At 33.6% G+C, this 22,841-nt stretch overlaps 3 protein-coding genes across 4 annotated transcripts; 2 read left to right on the forward strand and 1 right to left on the reverse strand.

Annotated features, from left to right (window-relative positions):
- Positions 1–177: 177 nt before the first annotated feature.
- On the reverse strand, positions 178–11,319 carry LOC140056174 (uncharacterized). 2 transcript variants are annotated; one of them, XM_072101463.1, is made up of 4 exons: positions 11,222–11,319; positions 8,619–8,670; positions 3,403–7,997; positions 178–3,062 (listed from the first exon to the last, which is right to left on the reverse strand). In XM_072101463.1, the coding sequence occupies exon 3, from the start codon at positions 7,969–7,971 to the stop codon at positions 3,409–3,411; it is 4,563 nt and encodes a 1,520-aa protein (XP_071957564.1). In that variant the 5' UTR covers positions 7,972–7,997; positions 8,619–8,670; positions 11,222–11,319; the 3' UTR covers positions 178–3,062; positions 3,403–3,408. The 2 variants fall into 2 exon arrangements, with proteins under 2 accessions (XP_071957564.1, XP_071957565.1); XM_072101464.1 differs by lacking the exons at positions 8,619–8,670; positions 11,222–11,319 and having other exon boundaries at positions 3,403–8,103.
- Positions 11,320–11,790: 471 nt separating this feature from the next.
- On the forward strand, positions 11,791–13,908 carry LOC140056828 (uncharacterized). Its single transcript, XM_072102322.1, has 3 exons — positions 11,791–12,425; positions 12,691–13,059; positions 13,225–13,908. The coding sequence occupies exons 1-3, from the start codon at positions 11,876–11,878 to the stop codon at positions 13,446–13,448; spliced, it is 1,143 nt and encodes a 380-aa protein (XP_071958423.1). The 5' UTR covers positions 11,791–11,875; the 3' UTR covers positions 13,449–13,908.
- A 684-nt stretch (positions 13,909–14,592) lies between these two features.
- On the forward strand, positions 14,593–22,775 carry LOC140056178 (ras-related protein Rab-2). The gene is made up of 7 exons (XM_072101469.1): positions 14,593–14,717; positions 15,441–15,512; positions 17,488–17,555; positions 19,115–19,197; positions 19,870–19,962; positions 20,236–20,416; positions 20,720–22,775. Exons 1-7 carry the CDS (start codon positions 14,672–14,674, stop codon positions 20,813–20,815), a joined length of 639 nt encoding a protein of 212 aa, XP_071957570.1. The 5' UTR covers positions 14,593–14,671; the 3' UTR covers positions 20,816–22,775.
- The last annotated feature ends 66 nt before the right edge of the window (positions 22,776–22,841 follow it).

The following is a 22,841-nucleotide window of genomic DNA, read 5'->3' on the forward strand; positions in this document are numbered from 1 at the left end:
ATTCGAATAGGCCTAACATTCTGTGCGTACCGTCGGAAATGCCTACTTTGTAAATAAATATAAATTTATAAATCACTTATTTGTGTTTCAATAAATACAATATTAATAATGATTATATTATCAACAAAATAAAGGCAACAGATGCGTACTGTTGGAAAGATGCCGAAGTGTCGTAATTACAAAGCACTTAATTAAGTTGCAGGTGGGAAAATAAAAGGCACTCCCATTTTTGTATTGTATAGATGTAAAATGAAATTGTTGGGAGAGGCCGTGATCCCAGGGAAGAGTCACTCTTCCCTGGTGATCCAAACTATTGGCCCAATACACAGTAAGACTTAAGGTACACTGTGTGTCTCCAAATCAATTGAAGCCGTGAATGCTTTACAGTTTTTGCTACTGCTGAAGCAGGTATAGTATAGGAACTGAAGCATCGACACATTCTCAACTTTACTTTTTCTCTTAGGAAACACATGTGTACCACCACACACCTTACTTTACTGGAGGATGTTGTGAAATGTCGATTACGATGAATATCATCGGCTTTCCAAGCGATACGTTTTAAAGTTGACATTATGTCTCGACGTTTCGGTTATGCTACTTCAGACGATCAATTTACATAGACGACGGTCATAAGAAATCACGTAGATTCTATTCTTTTGTTTTCCGCTTACCGCTATAGTCCGTTTCAATTGGCCTTGACAACCTTAACACATTCTGTTGAATTTTAGTTTATTTTGTAGATACCTTGGTGTACCTCGGACCTCACTACAAGAAGATTTACTTGTTACGAATTTAGGTGGATTTCCACGCGATACTTTTGCAACAAAAGCCCCATTTTAAATAGCGTTTATAAATATAATACGTTCGCAAATACATTTACATGAAACAATTAATAATAGACATTTTTTGCACAAAATATATTTGCATAATTGAAATCTGTATTTACATCTAATTCACCCGTATATAATTTCTTTTCAATCAAATCTAATCATGACAGAAATCAAACTAATCTAAGAAGATGCAAATTTTATAACGTTCTGTCTACACTATGAAACAACTTTGATGTGCTTAAATATGGTAGTGATATGACATCATCATGCCCATATATGGGTACATCACTTTTTTTCACTTAAAGTTTGATAGTGTAGTGTACTTTATTATTAAGTATATATATAGTAAGTAAATGATTTATGATATACACAACTTATTAAGATCAGTTTAATAGTTTACTAATGTAAATGATCACAAGCCAAATACTATATATTACCCCTTTCACAAACACCGTGAATACAACTCTGGAGCGCTATTCATAGCGATCAAATAAAAATGGTATTAAACTATTCCCAACATCAATCAAACACATGAGATTTGAAATTTAAAACAAGCGTGAATGTATGTTGCTATTTAATGGCAAATACCATTAAATAGATGTTCGCCCGAGGTTGATCGGACACTATACAACACCAACGTTTAGAGTCTGTATACCTCTCACATGCTGGGTCCACGGTGTAATTCATACAAAACAAAACGCCGGTGTGTGCGAATGTGTTGACGTGTGCATACTCCAGAGTTTTGCTTGGAGATAATGTGAAAGAGGTTACCTAAATACCATTTCAGCGATTAACCATTATCGCTTGGAATTTATTTTTATACTATAGAAGTATATTCATAAAAAAAAATAAAAATACTGTATGAACAATCATAAAGTATTACCAATTTACGTGATAACCTGTATCAGCTAACACTTTGATATCACTATATGACATAATGTGAATGTTTTCTTCTCGATCCATCAATAGTGTATAATGGTTGCTTTCAAATCCTTATAACCATACGGATAAGCTTAGATAACAACCATTAATGATAAGCCTACTATACGTAAATATAATAAAGCATTGAATTATGGTACAGTAATCATTTACTATAATCATTCACTAATAAATATATCAAACAATTTAACACAATTGAATGCAGTTATAGTGTAGACTATAATATGCAATGTATGCATAGTTGCCTGTCAGCATCTATACCGGTATCATAATGTTTACACTATCGTTTTAAACACCAAGAACGACATGCATGGAGAAATAAGTTTGGATTCTCCGTGGTAAAAGTAAGAAAATACTATTTTATAGTTTCGTGTCGAAAGTAAAATAAATTTAGTAGTATTTTAAAAACTGTCTAAATCGGTGGATTCGTTTCAGCCCGATGTATACTCGGTTTATCTCAAGACTGCGTTCGCAAAAAATACGATTTAATGAAAAAAAACATATATGTATGACCGAAAATGTATAATTTCCGATTTGTTCTTAGTGGAAAATCCACTAGACTTTCCTCCACATTTTACGAAATGATGTACCGCACAGTACTGTACAACGGTTTGTTTTGTACGACGCACTAATAATAGGTAATTATGTGGGGTAAGTGTTGCTAATTCAATACTTTTGAGTATGTTTAATTTAATCGCTAAACATATGTGTGAACAAGAATTTAGTGGATGTGTTGCAGTTGTTCATGCGTAAAAAAAAATGAAGTAACTTGATGACGCCATTCTTCTTTTTCTGAATACCAAAATGTCTTTACAATCCATATGTTTGCAACCAAAAACTTGCTGTTTAGATATATTGCACTTATTGATAAACTGCAAGTTTAATACTACGCGACGTGACATTAAACTATACTTTAAACAAAATTGTAATTCATAATACATAAGTAAAGTTGGAATTGATATCATCTTAAAAAAGGTCTAGAGTAAATTCACGGAGCCAATATATTTTCTGTAAGTTAACATCATCACGGTTATGTAAAAATATTACAGACTACAGTTTCTTATTAACATTAAACACTACTTCATCTAAAGTAAGTTTGTTATGAGGCTTATGTTGTGACCTATGGTACTGTGTACCACCTGAGTAACAAGGATGTTGTTTAATATAATAATTATTCTGGTCACCTCATAAATAAGGATATAACGTTGATCTGGAGAATGAAATACACACACTGTCTTATTGTATACTATTGCATCCATAAACTGTTCCTCTTCTGTATCGAATAGAGAACATCTGTAGAGAAAAGAAATTCTTCCATATTTGAAAAAGAGCAAAATAAAAGGAAAATGGCTAATATTACACAGTATTTATGATGCACAACATTTTGTTAATAAGTTAGAAAGTCACTGACTCAGCTTAATACAGTGGATATCAGTTACCACAGACTCTCATTTCAACCAAAAATAAGCTTGAAAGCATAAATCTCTATCTACACTATCAAACTATTTGACTAAAAGGGTGTGATGTTCCCAAATATGGTAGTGATATGACGTCATCATGTTTATATATGGGCTGGTCACATTTTTTTTGTCACATAGCGCAGATAGAGCTTTACACTATGAGCAATACTCACTTAATGTCAGGATGCAGTTGAAGTAAAAGGATCATCCTTGCCCAAGTGGTTTTCTTTAAAGTGTTGATCCACATTACATCTGGAGTTGCCTGTGAAACTACATAGCTGGCAGCGCATCAGTTTATCTTCTTTTCTTTGATGCCGATGCATTTTTTTTGGTTCTGCTGTATGGAAATCACAATTCCAACAACATAATACAGTTCTACCAGATTCACAGAGAATCTGTCTACTACACTGAAGTGTTACACCATTGAATTTAACAGGTTGGTCAGACACGCTCTGTGTAGGACTAGGCGCCACGGAAGGTGCCTGTGAGGTTACAGGATTACTTTCATCAATTGGTAAGTACTTATTGTTTGTTCGTTGTGTGGCTGGAGATGGTGGCATTACCTGAGAAGGCGTATCAGGTAATGATGCTTCTTGGTTGGATGGTTTTGGCAAGGAAGTATTTGATGGCGGCTGAACTGATGGGGGCTGAACTGATGGAGTCGGTACAGAGCTTATTTGTCTACTAGTTGAATTACTAGCTGTAGAAACATTCAAAACTGCTGAAGAAATTGGAGCAGTGGTACTATTACTTTTTTCACTATTCTTATCACAAGGTTGATTTAGAGCTGTAGTGTTAATTTGATTCCGACTAACACAATGTTCAGATGAAGGCCGCCTTGTTGGTAGTTGGGGAATTTCCGAAGATCTCCTTCTCATTGTTGGACATGTCATTTGGTTTTCTTGCAATGTGTTTCTAGGAAAAAGTGTATTTGGATTTGCAATAAGGTTTCGACGAGCAGAAAGATTAGCAATACTCTCAGAAGCTGTGTTAATCAAAGGATGAATGAGTGATTCTGATGAGGAAGTACTTCTAAGAGGTCGTCTGCTTAATGTCTCTGCAGCTGGCGGTGGTGTAACAATTGGCGACAATTGGGAGGATCCTGTAGCATCCCTTTCAGCTTGGATATCTGTTTGTATGTGTAAAGGTTCTGAATGATGTTGGATATTCATTTCTGAACGACAGCCAGGCATGTGGTGCAGCGAGGATATATTGTTCATATTGAGAGAACTGCCAAAACCATTAAAATCTTGAGACGACGAAAGGTTGTTAAAACTGTTGTGTCTTGGAAGAGATGGAAAATATGGTTGAGCTGAAGTCCTTGAAGGAGAAGACAAGAGCCATGGTGAATTAAAGCTATTTGTTGTTGGAGAATGAGATGTTCTTATTCCTCCACTGCAACAAGAATCAGTTCGATCCTCTGGAAGATAGTGTAACGGATAAGAACTGTGAAGACGGTCTGAAAAACTTGGTGTTGTAGGAAGTCTAGGAATACTAGCTGGACTATACAGTAAATTATCATGCAAGTGCGTACTGGGAAAACTTCTTGGTGACATCAAATTGACATCAGGCGGATGTGGACTAGGACTCATAAACAAAGAACGGTGCATAGTGCTAAATGGTGGAGGTGGGACCAGAAGATGTCTTGAACTTGGCTGATGTAGTGACGGATGTGGAGTGGTGTGAGGAGTTGATAAGTTACATTCTTGTAGATGACTCATGTGGTGATTTGCAAAAGCATGTCGGCCTAGTCCACCAGGCGATGGAAAACGATGTGGGACATCACTTTGGCTGTTTAGCATATGTGGAAAATTGTATAACATTGGTCGGGGAGGAGGATTACGAGATTGAAGGCTTAAGTTTAGATCTGAAACAGCATGGTTTAAAACACCTGGTTGATTGATCTGCTGTTCTGTAGCATTAGGATGGCTTTGTACCAAGGGATTGTGAGAAAGTCTTTTATTCATTCCAGGTAAAATTCTGTCTGTAACTCTACTTCCATGGACTCTTGTAGGTGTATGAGAACCTAATGCATTGCACGATGTTCTAATATTTTGAGAATGTTCGACTTGACGAGGTTGAGTATTTAATGTTGATTCATTTGACGCTGTAATAGATTCTTGACTTAGTAAGGGACATCGAGGCTTTGATTTTTTTGTTATTGCACTATTTGATGGAAATTTTGATGATGAGGAAGGTAAGTTGCTTATCAAAGGAACTGTCTGAATTGTTGTTGAACTAGACTGTACCGTTCCAGAATGTGTTGAGTCAGAATTATTACTAAGTTGACCTTTTGATGTTGGTGTCGGAAGATCTTGGTTTACATAATTTGGTTGTCTACAAGTATTCTTTGAAGTTGTATTTGTATGATTTTGTTCTCTGTGAATATCAGTCCAAGGAGCAGTTGCTATCAGATTATTTCTTTGGTGGGTGTGGGAAGGATAGTCTCTAGGGCAACTGCCTACCATATTACTACCATGTGCCTGTGAAATCATTTGTGACCAATTTCTCATTGGTGGTGATTTTTCGACATTTTCTCTGTGAGGTCTATTCAAATACTCTGTTGTTCTTTTAGATTGCAAACTACTTTGTGGACAGATAACGTTTCGGTTGTTTGAACTTCCTGATCCTCTTTCTTCATTTGGTCTAATTGGAAAATTCCTTATACTTGAGCCAGTACCACTAAAAATCATATCACTATTGCCTCTGTTTTCAAAGGAGACATTGTGACCGGCAGAGGAATTTAACTGTGTTGGTGCTGAAGAGTGTTCAGACGTGCGTGATCTTGTTTGAAAATTTGTGTCAGCAATTCCTGTTGTTAACCTTTCAGACGTTTTTGCTTGAGAAGTATTATTTGAATTAGTTAATGTGGTGGTAATATATTGTCTGTCACGAATAGAATCAATTCTCCCTACTGTACTGGACGATGTGTTCACAATTGAATTGGAAAATAGATTGCGACCTGTACTTGTAGAAGATCTGCTTCCAGTTAATGTACTGTTTGATACTTGAAAATGTTCAGATGTGCCACCACAAGCACCGCTTTGCTCAGATGTCTTTTCAGAAGCAACTATTTCAGTTGGAGTCACTACTGATGTTTGATGACATATTGGTCTTACTGATTGCGGTGGTAAAGGATTTTTATGACTTAAACGTTGCATAGGAGGTGGTGAAACGATATTGTCATTTGACATCGGGCATGATACAGACATTCTTGTGTTTTGCAAGGTGGTAATTGAAGTATTAGCATGTGACTGCATAGCAGCTGTTCTACCATTGATGGAAGATGGCTGCGGCGATGGATTGACTCTATTTTGACATTCAGTTTCAGGTCTTGTTCTTTCTTCTGGCATGGAAGCAACAGCCCTTGAAGACACAGACAAAAATTCAACTGATGATGTCTTTTTTGGTTTCTGAGAATGTGATTTTTCCACAGTAGATGCAGATCTTTGATTAGAAGGAACAGTTTGAGAAATTTGGAAATTGTTTCTAATATTTGCATGTACAGCTGAAGATATGGAACAAGTAACAGGTACCAATGATGAAGGTGCGGGTGGTAGGGAAGAATTATTAGTTGGATTTATTTGTGTTTCAAATGAAATGTTAGGTGAACTATCCATTGAATTAAGTGTTCTATTCTCTGCTACAGTGTTTCTGTTGGACGCACTTACACTTTTTGAAGAAATTTTTTCTGGTTCGACTTCGCACCTTTTTGATTGGTGATCTGGTGGATTAACAGTTCGTTCTTTGGTGGAATTTGAAGACAAATCGCTAGCAGGAACATGTGTTGGTACAGAAGTAGGTTTAGATAATGGTGCAGCAGAAGAAAGATTATGGCTTCTGGAATGTTTACTACTGTATGATTCCATTGAATTACTATGCAAGGAAGGTGCTACACTGGAAGAAAACCGTGCAAAATGCGGTGAAGATTCACAGCTTGATGTAACCGGAGTAGCAAGTTGTTTCTCAGAAGCAACTGACCAATTCATTAAATGGAAGCTGTTGTTCTGTCGTGCCGTTTTCTCTGCAATTTGACTATATGTTCCTGGACTATTTAGCAACATACTATACTTATATTTCTCTGGTCTTAGTTTCAAAATGTCTTTTATGTTAGATGGAAGACTGGCATTTAGTGGTAGGATAGGAACTTGTGCAGATTTTCCTTTGTAAGGAGGTGTATAGTTACCATCTTTATTCTTTTCTAAACAGCAATTTCTATTTGAACTGCAGTCACAAGATTTGCAATCTGTTCTCTCAATGTCTTTCTTACAACATGGTTCATTATGACAATGACAGGTGTTTTTAGTTGGCTTTGTACAAATAATTGGTTGTGCATTTGACTTTCCACAGTTACAATGTCCACATCCAACAGGGATAACAAATGAATAGTTTGCAAGAACAGGCATAGTGTTGCAACTGTTCATGGCAACCAACGTTGGTGTATGTAACATAACAGGAAGATTTGACATTACATGCATATGCGGTGGAGACATTAATAACATTTGTTTTCCCGAATCCGGAGCTGCACCATGTTTAAACTTACAGCCATCATTCTCTTCCAGAAAGGAACTTTTAACAGGCAGTGTCGCCAACACCACTGCTTGATGCTGGTCTTTTTTCAAGGTGGGTTTCGGAGCAATGGGTTTAAATTTCTTTCTGCAAAAGTCATCGATCCTTGGCTTTGAATTATGATCAAAATCATCTTCTAATGGCCTCTTCTTGGAGTAATTTTCAAAAGACATGTTTGATTTTTTTTTTTTCAAAATGCCTGGTAAAATACAAAAATAGAATGTCAATATTTTCTGAATATGAGTGGCTGATGCAAGAGATTTTACCAGAATATATGGAAAAATATGAATTACGCTATCATAACTATGACAATAGAAATAAATTTTAATTAATGGTTAAATTACTATACAGTACACACACTCAGAAAGGTACTATTTAATTAACTTTCTCTACTGTTCACTATACATGTACCTTGATTTTTTTTTAGTCTATAGTTCACTATGTCGGTCTGTCGGTATCACTATGCGTTTTAGCACGCGACTTATGGCTGTTGGCCTTGTTTTCTATTTATTACCCTTTTATCTACAGTAGTTTGTTCACCAAAATAAGAATTCAACTTTGATATAAATGATTTTGTAATAGATATACAGGTACAGGTATAGTTAATACCTGTAGTACAGGTGTCAACTATTTTGTGACATCTATTTTTGATTAGACTATTAATATCATTAGGTTAGTGCGCACCGATTAAAAACAAGGCCAACAGCCATAAGTCACGTGCTAAAACGCAGTGATACCGGACCGACAGACCAACATAGTGAACTATAGAGTCGCGTATGTGAATACGACCCTGAACATAGCAAAACATTGTAAACATTACCTGCAAATCAAAGGTGTACTTCGACATCTGAATGGCTAGTCTCTTCGGAAAGCTGCAAAATGAAATGCATATAAACTGTTAATAATGCTCATCTTCATAGTGTTATCATGGTTCATGTGATATGAGTAAAACAGCTGCAATCCCCATCACTCATAATTTTTTTAGATGTTTAAACCTAATATGTTCAAGGTCACACATCATTATAACAACATAGACTGAGTGATCCATCTGAATCACCTGCCAAGAACTAAAATACTACATTTCATACCATACTTCAAACCAGAAAAACTCATCAATTATCTCAACTATTCTGGTGGTAAAGTCATCAAATGTGACAGCATTCTAAGTGATGAATTACTGTAGGCATTTGAATTTTTGTTATTGCTGTCATATACAAATGTGAATAATTCAAAGATTTATGTAAAGTCGGTTTAATTAACATGCTAAGTTAGACAGAACAGTCACTGAATAGTCTTGGGCTAGACTAGTGCTTTATCCAGTAACCCAGATATTGTCAGACTCCCTGAGATACCTACAGTACAGTAGCAATAAGATTAAGAGTATATACTTGGTGCGAAATGTCTATCTTATTACAGCTTAACTCATCAAAACCAAATAAAAGTGATTGACTCGTGCCGTGTAGAGTAAGTGATTCATTTGGTAAGTTTATTTAAAAAACAAATTGTTGTTTGACTACCTGTTAATTATTGGGTAAAAAGTCATTTGTGGAACAGATTTCATAAAACAAAATAGATTAATATGAGGAATTTCATTTCTAATTAGTAATTACAGTACATTATATTACAGTAAGAATGTACTATTAATTCAGTGCTTTCAGGCTAAATAAAAAACTGTTAATTTCACGTAAAGAATTTGGATTTATTTCTTGATGAGGAGATATAGTATACTAGTCATTGTGATATGTTACGTAACTGTTTACACACTTACTGTAGGAACACTTGATGATCACAATGAGACACAGTGTTTGTTGATGGACAAATTGAAAATACTAATCTGTGCAATCAATTCTTTTTAAACTGAATATTAACATTTTTTGGAAAAAAATATTACCCTAAATCATGTGGCTCCAAAATGTGATAAGGGAGGGGACATAAAACTAACAATTGTATTTATTTGGCCTTACTATAACTTCGACCATATGATTATAAATATCACAACATTTTATTATAAGATATGATGGTACTGAAGGGCACTTAACTAAACACACCATGTATGTAAACCTAAATGAGAGAGTGGCAAGATTTTTTGCTATTCAATGATCAACGCTCTACGCTCTAAATTTGAGTACACTGCATGCTAACATTATATTTATATATTTGAGATTTAATTGTATTTTTATACATTTTTAAGGTAAAAAAACAAAATACAAAACAAAATACTGATTATGTTTATTCAGAAGAGCCTAAAGTGTGATTCGATGTTTAACTCGTTAATCATCACATAATAATACTAATAATTATTAATAGTATTTTTACTGATTTAATTTACGCTGTGGTTAGGATTCCGGCACCGGAACTCAACTGCCCACCGTTAGGGAATCCGACATGCTATTGCGCATGCCCAGAGCTCTGGGAAGTGAATTATAGCTTGCACTAATAATAGTGCCACACCACGGAGAGTCGGAGTGTTATAGGGATTTACTGTAGCCTAGATAGTCGTTGCGCGAGCGAGAGAGCGATGGATGAAACTTGGCCTATGCCATACATGAATTAATAATTAAAATATGACTACGCCACGCGTTAAAATAATTATAATGATATTAATAAGTATCAGTATCTATCTAAGAATCGTAATGCTGTTTTTAGCGTTGCGACCCTGACTTCCCGAACAGTTTTTTCACATCCACGCGGTGGCTGCCGTCAACAAATCAACTTGTGATTGCATGTTGTATATGTACAGTATAATGCGTTATGAAAAATCATAAAACTAGTCATGTAATTATATAATTCATAATGATATGAATTTTATATATGAATGAAGCAACCACTTTTTAATTACAAAATAAATACTATAGGCCCACTGGTCACGTAGTCTAACTGGTAGCCCTAGCCTAGAATAGTGGATCCCATATTAGAAGGCATCTAGGCTAGTTCGCCGTGTGGCGCAGCTATGAAATAATCCATCGCTGTTGATAAGTATAGAGTCGCCGATTACCTCGCTCTGGGCATGCGCAATAGCGTGTCGGAATCCCTAACGCTGGGCAGTTGAGTTCCGGTGCCGGAATCCTAACCACGGCGTTTAATTTAAACTGGCTTGCATTTGTAATAAATTATAACATTATGTACTTGATACTTTGTTATATCATAGGGCACTACCGGGCGTAGATTAGTATTACCGGTTTATGCCGCACTTCCACCGTCCGCGTCGTAGTGGCTCTACGTAGGAGGCCTTCTCCGGGCGCGACTCACGGCTTCACCTTATAGCTTGTTTGCTTAAAATACCAGCACTCTTCTTGCTTGCCGTTCTGAGCTGAGCTAGGTAGGGCCTAGCCTCTCGCGCCTAGAATACAAATACACCTATACAATATAGTATATATTTACATCTTTTAGAAACTTTAAAATTAATTTACAAATTGATCTTACTGTCATTTTTAAAGATGCCATAATTAAATGAAATATATTTCTCGGATTCTACCACAAGTAAAGCAATCTCCACCAAAAGCAGCCATACTTGTTGTTTGGATAGCGATTAATTGGTCTCCTCCAGGGGGCGCCTGTTAAGATCGCTAAATATTATTATTTTCAGAGGTTTGTTGAAATTAACTTCTGTTTTTGGAATACAATAATACAATCCTTATATATTAATTACTAAGGCTGGAAAATTAGTAAATTAAGAATCGAAAACATAACATACAAATATAAAGTAATAATGATACAGATAAAATCATTTTGGCTTAAGCCGACCAAAAAATAATAATAAAAGCCATCAAGATTAAAGAACTAAAATAAAACTTCATAAAGTAGGGACTTACTATTAAGTTTAGCAAAGCGAATTAATGCGCTTTTTTCACACGCGAATACTGCATAGGAACGCGACTTCCGCGTAGTGCGCACCACATCCGGAACAGAAGACGCATATCATTTCGACCAATTGATTAGAAGCACGCGCACTCAATTATTCTTCAAAACGAACTTGATGTGTTCGACACACTTTCCTCGGAACTTCGGACAGCAGAGTGGATACCCAATTCTCCCTTCGTCGAACATTGGAAGACATTCCGCGACCACAAAGGGGCGATGCGTGTGCCAAATCACTTTCCCAGCCTCGTCGTTAGTTCCACAACATTTCCAGGTAAATTGTGGAGGTTGGTTAATAACAATTTATTTCGTTCTATACAATGGTCTCCGGAAGGAACCAGTGTAGTAATAAACAGCGGCTTATTCAAACGTGAGGTGTTGAGTGGGGGTGAGTATGGAGTGTTCAAGACCACCAATTTTACCAGCTTCATCCGTCAGCTGAACCTCTATGGATTTCGGAAAACCAATATTTGTTCTAAAGTTGCTGGAGATGATTCTTCGGCAGTCCATTATTTTCAACACACGTATTTTATCAGAAATAGATCTGATCTTCTCTGCAATGTACGCAGATCCAACACCGGCACCAAGAGCAGGAGATATGAAAACTACAATTTATATAATCAGTCATTCTTAGGTATCCAGCAGCAACATGCAAATGGAGCTGTCTATTCGCTGCTGATGACAGATGATAGTAATAACAATAATGTTTATCCATATTACATGAGCAATAACAATTCAAACAACAACGAAGGAAGTCAACATGTATCAAGTAAGTATCCATCATGGTAAGATTAAACTGTAGGTCTCTCGATGACTGAACTTGATTGATTCATCGGTAAATTGATGGAGAATAGGCCTAGGCCTATAAACAAATCTAATTGTATTAATTTTGTATGATGAATGAATTATTATAGGGGAAATGGAATGGATGTTTTGTTTAACCTCAATTGGGTTTGTTGATTGGTCAAATGGTCATATATTGCTACTGATCAATAACTGTTTCAAAATAAACTTTTTACATTTGCTTCCAATAGTGAGTCATCCGATGCGATCGAGTCGGTACAGTCCTTATCCAGTTCATCATAGCGCTGCACATCAGATGTACCGACAAGAAGGACAGACACCTTCAAATTACGAGGGGATCAGACGTGTTGATCAATCTTCCATGACTGGTTTTCCATCAATCGAAGACACAATAGAGTTGACTGCACTGCTCTCTGCTAATGGCATATGTCTACCAAGATATCAAAGTACGAGTAATGCCTTTTCGACGCCTGTTATGACCAGCGATGTACAGCATACGAACTATCCTGCAGGTTTGCAAACAGAAAGACGAGAGCGAATACAGAGACGGTATGTTGTCCAAGAAGACATACAAACACTTTGCAGCCCTAACATGCAAGGTAAATTAATTATACAGCTACAACATTATACTTATTGAGAAATCAGTACAATTAACGATGACATGGAGTTGACAGAAGACGGTGACGACGAAGATGAGGATCCTTACACGCTCTCGCTCTCCCCCTGAGTCACAATATATCCTTACATTTTAATTTTTTTTACAGATACTAATACATTATCCTCCATCAATGAACTCATCCGGAAATCCTCTAAAGTACCTTCTCTTGTACCTTCGACTGTCAGCAGCCACAGCACCACCAGCTACAGTCTTCCAGTTGCCCCATTCATACATCAACGTTACAACATTGATCAGACACAGACGTCTAAATCACAAAAAGCAACGACTCAAGAACCGTCTAACGTGGGTAACACAAATGAAGCAAAATGAATGTTAGTGACTCTCGGTTTTTGACAAAAACCTAAGAAAGTTGTTACCATACGCTGCCTCTTGGTGGTGAAGTTCCATAGGCCTAATTCAAATTAGTCAGGATAATTAGGCCTACCAATCAATAATGAATATTTTAACGACATTCATAATATTCATTTACTCAGAACCCTAACACTTTTGTAAAGATAGAAATAGATAGATGAATAAAAAAAATCGTCGAGATTGGAAACGAAAAAAAAAAATTAAAATACATTTTTTCATTGATTTGATCTCCCTCTCTCTGCTTATGATCCTTAACGAGACGTATGGACCCTAATTATAATTTGCATTGTACTATGTGTATTTTATTGTTTTACTATTTAGGCCTCTTATACGTTTTTGACTATAAATATACTCCATCTTATTTAGTTGTTTCTGATTTTAGCATTCGAAACATTTGAAATATATTTTTGTAGTCCCATTTATTGTATTGTTGAATAAATGGTGTCTCTAGTATGCATGTTTTATAATGTTGTGTTTTTTCATGACCGTACTGGTGAGTACATTATGGTAGAGAGGAGAAGGGGATTATAATTTATAATGGAAGAATCGGCCAATTTTAGAAGATAAGATCAAGCATCCCAAGTTGAATGAGAAACCAATAAATTACCAACTGAAACGGCCAGTCGGTCATTCGATCGGTTACGTAAATAAAATTATTCTGAAAAAATTGTCACATAGTTATTAACCGGGTTTTTTTTTTGTCTTTTTATAAGTGAAAACATTTTTTTCTACAGAGGTAATTCACTTTATTAAAACTGCGAAATGGCCTAGTCTATTCAAAGTCTTTTTTCCCTTAATTAATAATATTATTTCTTCCCCCCACTGGGTGACACATCTTTAAGAGTAACTACATATTATCGTAATTACTTCGAAGTTGCCTACGTTTTCATTACTGTAACATGAGATATTTTGTATTTGTGAGTATGCTTAATACAATTATGTTTAGATATTATACAGTACAACAATATTAAAATGGTACTTAAAATATATTTATTATATAAACTGGGTTTTATCTTTGGTATCTTTTTGATGAGTTGTGTGAAGTACCCACAATGCAATAGTATATCATGACGTCATATATGTACGATCATCATCGGATCGTCGCCGTGAAAAAAAAGACATTAGAGTACGTGGATTTTTCGAGGAGGGAATAATCATTCTCATTTTTAAAAGCATCTAAAATGTCGTACGCTTACCTATTTAAATATATTATCATTGGGGACACAGGTAAGGATAGATATGCACATTGTATTTCAATAGTAAATTTATGTTAAATTGTGCTTGAATTCCAGGTTGTTGCGTCTCAACATCACGACACACTGTGGTCCATACACAGTGAGCATCAATCGAGAAATGTACGCCTACTTCACAGGTGAAGAAGTGTGTCGTACACAGGTTTCACAAAAGGCTAGCTCACTCTCTCAGAGGCCCAGCTTGAAAAAAATTATTACCGTTTAGGTTTGCCATGAATGGGTCATGGAGGTATAAAAATAGACCTCCATGAATGGGTGTAGTGTTTACATGCGTGATATTATAGAAAACATTACATCCTTTAATTTATGATACAACATAATCTTTTTATTATTCATTCAATTTAGGATTGATAGATTGTTATTGTATTTATAGATAGACCTCGTGAAATATTCATGTTTTCTTTCCTCTAGGCCTACAGTTAGCAAAATATTTCTGCAAATTTTTTATATTTTTTGTAACAGTTTTGTATGGTATTTCAACATGTTGGATTTAACAAGCAAATAGTATTTTTTTAACTATACAAATACTGTACTAACTGTAGCTGACCCTGACATTGATTGTCGTAGGCCATACTCTAGTGTAAATTGTTGTTAATCTAGTTTTGGCAATGATACAAGAGTAAATAAATACATTTACTTAATTGCATAAAAAGGACATATTTATTTTTATTGTGAATTAAATATTTCCTATTTTCAGGTGTTGGGAAATCATGCCTATTACTACAATTTACAGATAAGAGGTTTCAACCTGTTCATGATTTAACAATAGGTGAGAAATGAATTCAAGCAACATTTTAGTAAATAGCCAGTTTGTGTTAAAAGCCCTGTGTGAAGTTAGGCAGCTGAATCTAGCTGCAAACCCACAAATTAACTTACTGGCTCACTGACAATGTAGTCCAGCATCCCTTGCCTCTTTGTGATTGAGACGGGTTATTATCCAGGCCCAGCCATGCATTAAGTATTTCACACTGTTGAGATGTACAGTAATTAAACTGTACGACTATGATTTTAATTACTTATATCAATTATAATATATGTACCTGAATGTCAACATGACTACAATACCACCACAAAAATGTAGACGTTTTTTTTTATTGTAAATACAACAATATTAATTATTATATCAAAGAGATACTGTAGCTCTATGATTACTGTAGTGTCTGCTATGTATATTAAAATTGCTAAATCTGTTAGAATGAGTACCTCACCAAAAATGACACACAAAACATGACTACAATAATACCACCACCAAAATATGTAGGTTTTTATTAATGGTAAATATATAACAATATTTATACGATGGAGATAGCTCTATGATTATGCTACTATCTAGTAAAATACATTAACATTACTATGGCTGTAGGTATTGTATTGTGTAAGAGTGAGTGAGTAGGTTACATCACAATCACATGATTGTAGTAATGTTTAAAAATACATCCTTAAATATCATATGAAACTCGAATATAAAGGCTTCAGTAAAGGTCAATTCTAAATGTCAATGTAAAATAAGTAAATGTATTGTAATGTTTTTAGTAATTGTAGTATATTAACTGATTGGTGTAACTTACAGTAGGCCACTTAATTAAACTAACTGTATTCTAATTTCATTTCAAAACAATGAAAGAACTGCATGTTGCAGTTCTTTCAGTTTTTAACTATACTGTCGAGCTAAATGGTAATTGTAATTATTTCCTAGCCTATAAAATTTCATTGTGTCTCTTCGTAATGTATAATTTCTAGTTATTTGCTGTATTTTTGGATAAATCTTAAAAAAATAATTAATAATCAAGGGGAGATGAGATATATATTGGTGTACAGTATGTGTGCCATGGTAACTGTATACTGTAATAGAATAGGAGTACATGTGATGATACACAACAGGTGAGCCATTGAAGAAGAAAATATTGTGATTCCATGACCTTCACATCTCCCCCCCCCCTCCCCCCACCTGCAATTTGGAACATCATAACATAGAGTACACTTACTAGAATGTAATGTGCAGTATGAGATCATGGTCCTTTTATTCACTCTCCAGGAAGCATCAGAACACTCCCCTAGGAAGTAGAGCAGACCAAGAACATTGTCTGAATGACACAAAATAAGTTCAATCCATTTAAATCCACAGGCTTGGTTTAATTGTTACTTTCAATACAAAATTATATGGTGATTATAATATTAAATATTTACCATAAAGAAGACAATGGTTTGAACTATGGATTGCATTTAAATATTGATTGTAAAAATAAGACTACTGTAATAAAATATTCATTTGTTCAATTACTTAGAGGAGAGGAATACAAAGAAAATGATTTCAATTATAGCAAGAAAACAATGGCTTTTCACTAAAAAGGTTTTCACTGTTGGTTGACAAAATTACTTCACAAAGTTTGCGTGGTTTACTGTACCATAAGGGACCATGTATAAAGTATTTTACTGCAGTAAATACATTTTTTTTGCCATGATTCCCCAAAAAAATTGCTAAATAATTGCTTATAAAAGACTAAGCACTGTAACTGCAGTAGAATAAATTTGATGTTTTCTTTAGATTAGACAAAGGCTTTGTTGGAAATTCATTTGCACATAAATAGTGACATAATGTGTTTACTGTATTGTCAATTTTTTTTTTCTTTTTATACAATTACAACTTAATTAAACATAATTAGAGTATACAATTATTTTACATTTAAATAATTCTCATTAAACTGTGAATTTATTATTTATATTGTTTTGGCTTTCTAAAACAGGTGTAGAATTTGGTGCACGAATGATCAACATTGATGGTAAACAAATAAAACTACAGATCTGGGATACAGTGAGTATTATTAACTTCATTATAAACAAAAACCAATCATTCATTCTCTGATCAGTTCCTTTCTAATCAAGCGTGCGTTGAACCGTGACGTTAATTAATACTATGGTGTTGTTTTTTGCAACTATTGTATGCTAGCTTCTGTTGTTATGGTTGTTCTGAAAGGGGCTTACTGCACTCTGACCTTTGGAATAAAGCCAATATTTACTAAAAATAATATTTAATTTTGTTGGTTGGTTTTGAAAATTTAAGTTTAACTTATTAATGGTAGGACCTGGAAACGAATGTTTAAAATAACCTATTTGTTTTTAAAACAAAAGGGACAAAATTAATTTTTAAAAATAATTTCTAAAGCGGAGATTGTGGATAAGGTTGGGTTGGGCCCAAATTCTTTTTTAGCCAAAACCATTATTATTACTATAAGTTAGTTTCACAGACATGTAAGTACTTCCCAAGATACCTTCTGATAAGCTTTGCTTACATCACATCTTAAATTGTTTCAAAGAAAATGCTTGATTGTGACAAAATAATCAATAAAAACAATTTTACTAAAATATTGATGGAGCATACACAATGCATACATTGCAGTATTGTAGATAAAATTGATAAATAATTAAAATACAGTTAGTAAAATATACAATTTGCATACATGGTAAATTAAAAAAATATATATGAATTTAAAGAAAAAATAAATATTTATTATATAATTTAATATTATTATTAATAATTATTATTAATTAGATGATATTATTACATTCAACAGTAATAATATACATACATATTTAGTTAGACAGACTAATATTAATAAGAGATACTAAACTGTTTGGTTTGTTTTTGTAGATTAGTTTGTTTTATGAATATTTTAAGCTTTAGCCTTTAGTGAGAAATAAACTGCAGTACTTGTATGCCGAATCAATATAAATTGTCAGCTGTGTTTGAATGCTAACAATAAAGCACATTTTATCAGTAAAAACAGCTGGTGAAATTTGGTTTTAATGCTATTTTTGACTGTTTATATAGTAAGTAATTGCTGTATTTCAGTATAGTAGTAGGGACCATGTAAAAATGATATTACTACAGTTGCTTCAGTAATGTAAATAATGGCATTTTCATACCATTTAACCTGCTTAAATGAAATTTGACATGATCCCTAATAAAAGACAAAGCTTCTACTGGAAGTCTTTTAAACGATGTTAATTTAGTCATTTTTTTTCTAAATTAGGTTAATGTACTTTATTTAATCTTCAGAACACACTAATTTAATGTTTACAATGACTTACAATATTCCATCCATAGACAATCATATAACAGAATGCTGTACATTTAATTAACATTATAATTACATAAAACATACAATACAATACAATTTAATGGAATCACTTGAGTAACAGTGGCACACGTTAGACAAGACTAGAACATAAAAGACGTAATGCAAAAATCCAGCAATAGTAATATTACTTTAATGAATACAGTACATAATTGTATAAATATTTTTGGTGCAGTATCGTGGTAAAGTTTTAAAATAAATAAATTTAAATTGTTTATTTAATTAATTTGTTTAGGCTGGACAAGAATCATTCCGTTCTATTACAAGATCTTACTACAGAGGTGCAGCTGGTGCTTTGTTAGTGTATGACATCACAAGGCAAGTTAGAATTGATAATTAATTAATTATTATTAATTATTGCAATATTCATTCATATTTCCTATAGTACCATGCTTCCCAACCAAGTAAAAACAATTACAATTGTGATAATTTCAACCCTGTAGAAGACCTGTATTCTTGATAGCTTTGTATAATAATCATATAATATTTTAAGAATAGAGTTGTAATAGCAATTTTTAAATTCTTTGTCGAGTGAATCCCTGCAAAAGTAAAAGTTGATCCCCAACCAGCAGTATCTCTAGGCTGTAATATATTCCACATTAATATTTTTCCATTAAATAATCATTATAGAATTAGTAATCTTTTTAAATAATTTCCAGCTATATTATTACTAGTGTTGATTAAATCCACAATAATTATGGTCAGTTAAACATGGATCTTGAGCTACTAGTTTTTTACTAACAGTTGTTACATTAATATCAATGCTGTTAAATTAATATGAATGAAAACAGCTTAGGGAATCCATGCTTTCTAAACCAAGTCTCATAATGAGGGTTAGTTTTAATGTAGTGGCATTTGTATTACAGAAGTACTTACTATTGTATCACAAGCCATTGCAACAATCCTGAATGTAACTTGACCCTAGGATTGGTATTGTAAGCACTATGTCGCTATTTGTATTTACTAGTTTAAGTTAATTTTTATTAACAGGAGAGATACTTTTAATCATTTGACAACTTGGTTAGAAGATGCAAGACAGCATTCCAGTTCAAACATGGTCATTATGTTGATTGGTAATAAGAGGTAAATATATAGTATACTTTGTAATGTATTCTCAACACCTGGAATTCTAGCCAAAACATCTGTGCTATAAAATGTACCTATATAATGTCCAAGCAATAAGAACATCTGCCATCCCCCACTCTTTGTCAACTACATCTGTGTCAACAACCATTTTTTAAACTAATGAACTATGTAAGTTTTTTAATATTAAGATTTTAACCACCCTGTTAGTGGCAATGTTTCATTGTTGGGTTAGATTGACATAAAGAAAAATGATTAATATTTTCTGTGTAGTGACTTGGAAGCAAGGAGAGATGTAAAGAGGGAAGAAGGAGAAGCATTTGCCAGAGAACATGGCTTGATCTTTATGGAGACATCAGCCAAAACAGCTGCAAATGTTGAAGAGGCATTCATTAACACAGCAAAAGAGATCTACCAGAAAATCCAGGAAGGAGTATTTGATATTAACAATGAGGTATAACTCTGGTTTTATACATAAAACTGATGTTTTATTTTTAGTGGTTTGGAAAAATTGACAATATTAGAGAAATTTATATCTATATTTCGTTATAAATTCTGTTGAAACAGATGTTATTGCTAGGTAGAAATGTTGCTGTTACATCCTTCCTATATACTTATAGACGCAAAAACCTGGTTGAATTATTTGGTTTGTACTTCTTTAATTAAGATGAGCAAGTATTACAGATACAGACATCTCAGAAGATGACCAAACCCTGTTTATTTAACTAAATAACACTTTTATTTTGTGTTTTTCTAGGCTAATGGAATCAAGCTTGGTCCACAGCACTCGCCTTCAAATCCAGCCTTACCTGCTGGCGGTGGAGGACAACAATCAGGTGGTGGATGTTGCTAGTTTCACCAGTAATTAGTCATTTGTCTGTACAAAGACACCGACCAATCTGCAGGCATGTCATGATGTCAGTGAAATACATGGCCTATTCAGATGTGTTACTATCAATTAGGGGTCTTTATAAAAATTGGTTATGTGAAACTAACTATAACAATCTTTCACAATTCTTTATTCTGAAATTAAAATAGAATTTTGATGTAACTGGCATTCATATGTACATGAAATTACATTTGAAAAATACATTTTTTATCATGAAAACACTTTTAGATATTTTACTTTCATTAAAGTTCACAAACCAATACATAACCCGCCATACTGAATAACAATTCCTGACAATGATACACTTACAATAATGCAGTAATTATAGGCAAAATATGAACTTAAAATTATTAAATGGAAAAAAAAAATATTAAAAAATAAGTGTGTTTAGAAATGATTATTGTACCAAGATATTGTACAGTTTCGAGCTTGATATTTATTATTATAAATGGCTGTTGTAAATGTGTTTGAAATTACTAGACTGGTGTTAGTTCTACCCCCTGTCTCTTCCCCCCATTAACAAAAAAGTAAACTGTGTATGTATGTATAAAATGCTATCTGCTAAGAATGTTAAATGTGGTGATGAAGCACTAAGAAATTAATGATTACTTGGTCTTATAATAACTACCTTCTGAGGTTGTTTGCATTCCATGATGTAGTAATTAACAGTAGTTAACAAACACAAAAATATATCAGTAGTTTTTTTTTCATGTTTAGCAATTAAGTATGGCAACTTGTGAAGGATAAAACTATTTGTAAAAGCAAGAGTACACTGAAATACTAATAAGCTAGGAGTTGTATACAAAATTAATTCCAAGATCAAGATGTGAAACATAATGTGCATTTTAGGTGTGAACGCCCATCACAACCTCCATCATGCATTACATCTTGTAGAATAACTTTGAAAACATAATTCAAGTGTGCATTGGAAGTGTGAACGCCCATCATGAGTTCATCTTGCATAAGATCTAGAAAAAGCTAGAAAATGTTGGGTGTGATCACTGAAGATTATTCTTGCATAAGGTCTAGATTAAGAAAACTTATAATAAAAATGTAAATTTTTAGGTGTGAACACCAGTTCCTCAAGCATAAGATATTGCCATGATTCGTCAACAAAAATTATCTTCCTTGTATTCAAGTATATTTGTCCGCAAGTGTATGAGTAGTAGAGAAATCATTAACAGTTTTAAATATTAATTCTATTCATAATCATTACTATTATTTTGTATTTTAAATCAATTCCTTGCAAACAGTGACATTTTATTGGTAAATACTGGAAGCAAAAAAGCAATTTCAAAATGACATTGTCATCAAAGAAAATACATTAATAATATAATGGCAAAACCAGACAACTAATTTATGCTTAAATTATTTGCACAGGATAAAGCAATACCCACATTTAATGTATAAATGCACCTTTTTTCTTATGTTCAAGCTCATTATTATACATAATTGTTATTCATTTAATTTATATAAATCACAATGTTTAAAGATATTTTGTACAATAATTACACAGTGAACAAATGCAAGATTGAAATTGATACATATTTAGGTATCCACAATTATACGTAATATATCTACTTATAGTTTAGTGAAGGGGTATAAATATACCGTATATTAGTACTTGTTTCTTGTGTTATGTGATGTTTAAACATCAATCTTGTGAATCAACTGTAAAATGAAAATATAACTGCATTCTGTCTGTTGATCACAACCTACCTACTGGTCCTAACAATTATTGAAACGGCATATTATTTTATACTTTTTTTTTAGTTGGGAGTAGTTTTTTGTTTCATAGTTAATTATGGTGCAATTTCGGTTTTAATTTTAAAAGGTATAATGGTTTACCTCTCATTCTTGTAATTATTTGTTTCATTTATATAGCTTTATTATAATAAACATTTATCCTTATCTTTGAAAAACAGATTTTTGCAAATTAATATTTCATTTGTGTTTGTCAATTAGCAGAAAACTTGCCAGCAAATGCATC

Source organism: Antedon mediterranea, chromosome 8 (genome assembly GCF_964355755.1).
Source record: "Antedon mediterranea chromosome 8, ecAntMedi1.1, whole genome shotgun sequence".
Lineage (NCBI taxonomy): Eukaryota > Metazoa > Echinodermata > Crinoidea > Comatulida > Antedonidae > Antedon > Antedon mediterranea.